The sequence below is a fragment of the Notamacropus eugenii genome, chromosome 2 (genome assembly GCF_028372415.1).
Source record: "Notamacropus eugenii isolate mMacEug1 chromosome 2, mMacEug1.pri_v2, whole genome shotgun sequence".
Classification (NCBI taxonomy): domain Eukaryota; kingdom Metazoa; phylum Chordata; class Mammalia; order Diprotodontia; family Macropodidae; genus Notamacropus; species Notamacropus eugenii.
Genome location: NC_092873.1, coordinates 495,033,389 through 495,037,300, shown reverse-complemented (window position 1 = coordinate 495,037,300; position 3,912 = coordinate 495,033,389). Strand labels below are relative to the sequence as shown.

The following is a 3,912-nucleotide window of genomic DNA, read 5'->3' as shown; positions in this document are numbered from 1 at the left end:
AAGTTTTCTCCACTGAATAAATAGAAGCAATAACTTCCAGTTTGTAATTTTTTCCCCCTCAAAATGCCAGCCTGTCTAGGAAAGCATAGAGGGTACCTTGGCAACAGTTCTCACCCTCTGTTCAGAGGCCCTGTTTGAATCTCAGCTCTGTAACTTACTATCTATGTGATATTGACAAGTCACTTCACCTTCCTTGGCCTCAGTTTCCTCATCAGCAAAGTAAGCTTGACCTAGATGACCTCTAAGGTCCCTTCCATCTCTAAATCTATGAATCATACACAAAAGTTAGGTAAATATTTCTTTATTAAATGATTAATTCCATAAATAAATTTTTTTCACTGAATATAAAATTAAAATCATTTACAACTTATTCCAGTATTACATTTTTCCCAAGAAAAGCTACATTTTTTTGATAAATAAAAACATTCAGTCTTAAAACAGCTGGTTTCTGTTTGCAGTTCAGATGCAGTTGGTACATCATAGCTGCCACTCAGGCTCACACTCACAGAGTGCCACATTAGGGAAGGGTGGAAAATTCTCCAATTTGCTTCTGGAAAAAGGGTCAAAAAGCCTTCAGGGATCTCACTAATCACATCATCTCTTTTTAAAAAAGGCATAGAGAGAGAGAAGTATGTTTACCAAATAATTTACAAACAGAAAGCAGAGTGTTGTCGACATATAACAGGCTCCAAAACGAAGCAATAAGAAGGTGCTCCAATACTATGAAGCATTAAGTATTCTCAAATCTCGTTTGCCTTAGTGGCCATCTGCACAGTGCACTCGGAAGTTTCAAAAATACCTTTAAGGTGACTCAAGAATGAGCAAGGGTCATTTCTACCATAGGGTTCCTTCTCCCTCCCCCAGCCCCCCCAGCCCCAGTGTCTTGGTATTTCCGATTCTGACACTGCCTCCCTTGTTTCCCACTCCATCCCAAAGGGCTGTTTAGTCTCTAAATTTGTGGATGTCATTGAACAGCCTGTAAAATGGGAACGTGCCCTCGTTGGCATGTGGGCAGTTGTGGATGCATTTGCAAGACTGGATCATCATGACGTTCTTGGTGACCAATTCTCCATCTTCGCAGCGGAATCGGACTTTGACAGTCCTGGTCTGCTGGGGCGTGCAGCACCTCCCATCTACGCAGCTACCGCAGTATTTGGGCCGGTACTTTTTGAGGCTGGTGCATCCAGCAAAGGTAAACTTCGTAGGCTCGGCAGCTTTCCTCGTTTTGTTGCATTTCTTACCCTTCTGCAAGAAGAGGTAGGGGGAAAAAATAAAGCCAGGGATTATTTCTCTGGGAAGAAAAACCATAGCACGTGTGCCTGGTAACAATTTCCATGAAGTTGGGCTTCCAACTATTAAGTTAGAAACTGACCTTGAGTGTGCTATATGCAGTCTGGCCACAGGGGCGCACTTCACAAATTCTGGTTTCTTTAACCAAGCGGCATTGGGGGTTGTCATTGGTTACTCTGGTCGAGACACCAGTTCCACAAGTCTTGGAGCAATGGGACCATGAAGTTGTTTGAACAATGCATTTCTGGCTGTGAAATAGGTTATATATGATGCGTGGCTCCGATCCAAAAACTATAATGGGGGTGGGGAGGAGGGAGAGAAGGAAAAGAGAGAAGAAGAGGGTTATTATGTTTTCAATGGTCCACTCTGCACATAGAAAGAAACAGCTTTTAAGTATCTAACAGTTTAAAGCTAATAAGAGTTATTCAACTACTCCTTTCCCAACTCTCTGCGACTACTTACCAGGGAGTTGCTTTAGAGGGGTGCCTCCTTTTCCGATGGCAATTAACTCGTTGTTTCTGGTGAGTTCAATCTCAGAGGCCCCTATTCCAAGCCCCTTGCCCATGAAACCGTCCATCTCATCCAGGGCATCTTTGGCGACATCGTCGTCACACACCCATTCCTCACAGCACTGTCCAGCCACTTTGACCAGCCGGGGGTTGGTGCAACCCAAGTTGGGAAGAGCCAGTTCTTGTGGGCAAAGAGGAATGCACCCCACCGCCCCATCAATACATGTGCACTGGTGTTTACAGTTGGGTTGAAAACTTTCACCGTTCTGGTATATTCTGGAGTTATATTCACAAGGTCTTCCCTCGGACTGGGCTGCAGGATGACCAAAAAAAAAGGGAGAGGGGGAGATAGGGTTACCATTCCCAATCACTGCTTGAAGCTCCTACGTATTTTCTGCTCTGTTAAATTCAATTTATGGTAAAGTTCCCCAACAATTCCCCGGAGACCCAAAACTAGAACAATAAGTTAGTCAGGAATCACTTTTCCGTATGGGCTTTTAGCGGGGCCCAGACATACTGAATTGCATTCCAGACTGCTGAAATCATCTGCCTTTCTGCCAAGCTACCAACAACAAAGCATAGCCATACATGGCCTCAGTATGACCAAACTTCTGGACCCCGGGGGGCTACTATTATTGTAACTGTTGTTGTTGTTTTAGGAGGCCCAAACCGCAAGCATCTCACCTCTGCAGATTCCCTTCAGAGCCGTGGAACTGGCGCCGAAGTTGCATTCCAGACCCTTGGTGTGGTCGCAGGGCTGAAGTTTACTGCAGTCTTCGTTAAGCTGTTTAGCACAGACCTTGCAGCATCTGCAGCCGTCCAGAACCAGCCCCACTCCGGGGGCACATTTGGGTACCTCGAGGGGACACTGGCAGGAGGCTGGGCAGGTGGAGAGTGCCTGAAACGGAAAAGAAGCACAGTGAAAAGGCTGCAGAATGCCGAGTACCCCCGGGGGAAGGGAGAGCTGGAGGCTTTCATCTAAGGCACGGCTCTGGCCAGCCCCGAGCCCCTTCGAACGTGGCCAAGTTCATTCGGATCGAACGACCCCGAGAGGATCTCAAGGTTTTCCAGGGACAGGGGAGGTTAGCTAATGAAGGCTTATTACACAAAGTCTGTTCCTCTCGCCCCCCTCCCCACCCAGGGCTGCAGTTTGGGACTGACCGGGGACAGCGTATGGGACTGGGATAGAGGTCCTCCCTTCTGGGGAGCAAACAGTAAGAGAGCTGCAAAACTTACCAGTCTGGCTAAATGGAACAAGGTGACGGCGAACGCGAGACTTCTGGCTGCCTGAGTGCTCATGGTGAGGGGCAGGAATAACCCTCGTGCTGTTGCCGCAAAAGAGAAAGACGCAAGGCTGACTTGGGGCAGTCTGAGAACTCTTGAGCCCGCCCTTGAGGGCTGGTGCTGGGGTCTGCTCTGCCTTCGGCACGGACCACACTTCTTTCTCAGAGATCGGAGGCGCAGCGAGACTGGCCGCTGCGCTCTGCTTGCAGCTGTCCAGGTCGGCCTGCTCACTTTCGGGGAGATTCTCTTGCAGTGAGCGGAGGAGCCGAGGACTGCGCCTTTTATACCCTGAGTCCAGGGCCGCCGCGTGTATGCAGCTGAGTGACGTAGGCGCTGTCTGAGCGTTCCAGAATTCTCAAACATCTCAGGAATGTTTCTTTGGCGCGGGCTCCATCCAAGCGCCTCCCCTGGCTTCCTTACACCTTTTTTGTCCCAGACCCATCAAGAAAACAGTCCATTTTTTCCACTTTAAATAACCACTTAGATCTGGGAGGATTTTCCTTGCTGGAGGCTGGGGAGAAAGGGGAGGTGTGTGATGCAGAGTGGGGAAAGTGATGGTCAGAGCAATGGGGACCAGGGAAACAGATAAAGAACTCGCTGGGGTTTGGACGGTGGGAGGATTCGAGAGGAAGGAACAAAAGTATATTTGTTTGCTGATTTTTATTTTAATAGCCAGGCTCCTAAAGCTTTCATCTCTTGAAGGCAGAGAGCTTTTATTTACGCTGAGAGGCAGAGTGAAGTATCTTTTCGGACGTGGGGAAAGGAGAGGAAGTCTCTCTGATCCATGCATGTATTCATTATTGAACACGTCCCAGATCTTTAGCCTACT

At 48.0% G+C, this 3,912-nt stretch overlaps 1 protein-coding gene across 1 annotated transcript; it reads right to left on the bottom strand.

Moving 5' to 3' along the window:
- Positions 1–285: 285 nt before the first annotated feature.
- Positions 286–3,403, bottom strand: CCN1 (cellular communication network factor 1). The gene is made up of 5 exons (XM_072648921.1): positions 3,036–3,403; positions 2,484–2,697; positions 1,753–2,112; positions 1,373–1,581; positions 286–1,245 (listed from the first exon to the last, which is right to left on the bottom strand). Exons 1-5 carry the CDS (start codon positions 3,096–3,098, stop codon positions 943–945), a joined length of 1,149 nt encoding a protein of 382 aa, XP_072505022.1. The 5' UTR covers positions 3,099–3,403; the 3' UTR covers positions 286–942.
- Between the last annotated feature and the right edge of the window lie 509 nt (positions 3,404–3,912).

Bases quoted from the DNA above. Each gene is read 5' to 3' on its own strand.
- CCN1 (XM_072648921.1), bottom strand. From the start codon at position 3,098: ATGAGCACTCAGGCAGCCAGAAGTCTCGCGTTCGCCGTCACCTTGTTC. The intron at 2,698-3,035 runs GTAAGTTTTGCA...TTTCCGTTTCAG, and splicing joins TGTTCCATTTAGCCAGACTG to GCACTCTCCACCTGCCCAGC. The intron at 2,113-2,483 runs GTGAGATGCTTG...GTCATCCTGCAG, and splicing joins TCTGAAGGGAATCTGCAGAG to CCCAGTCCGAGGGAAGACCT.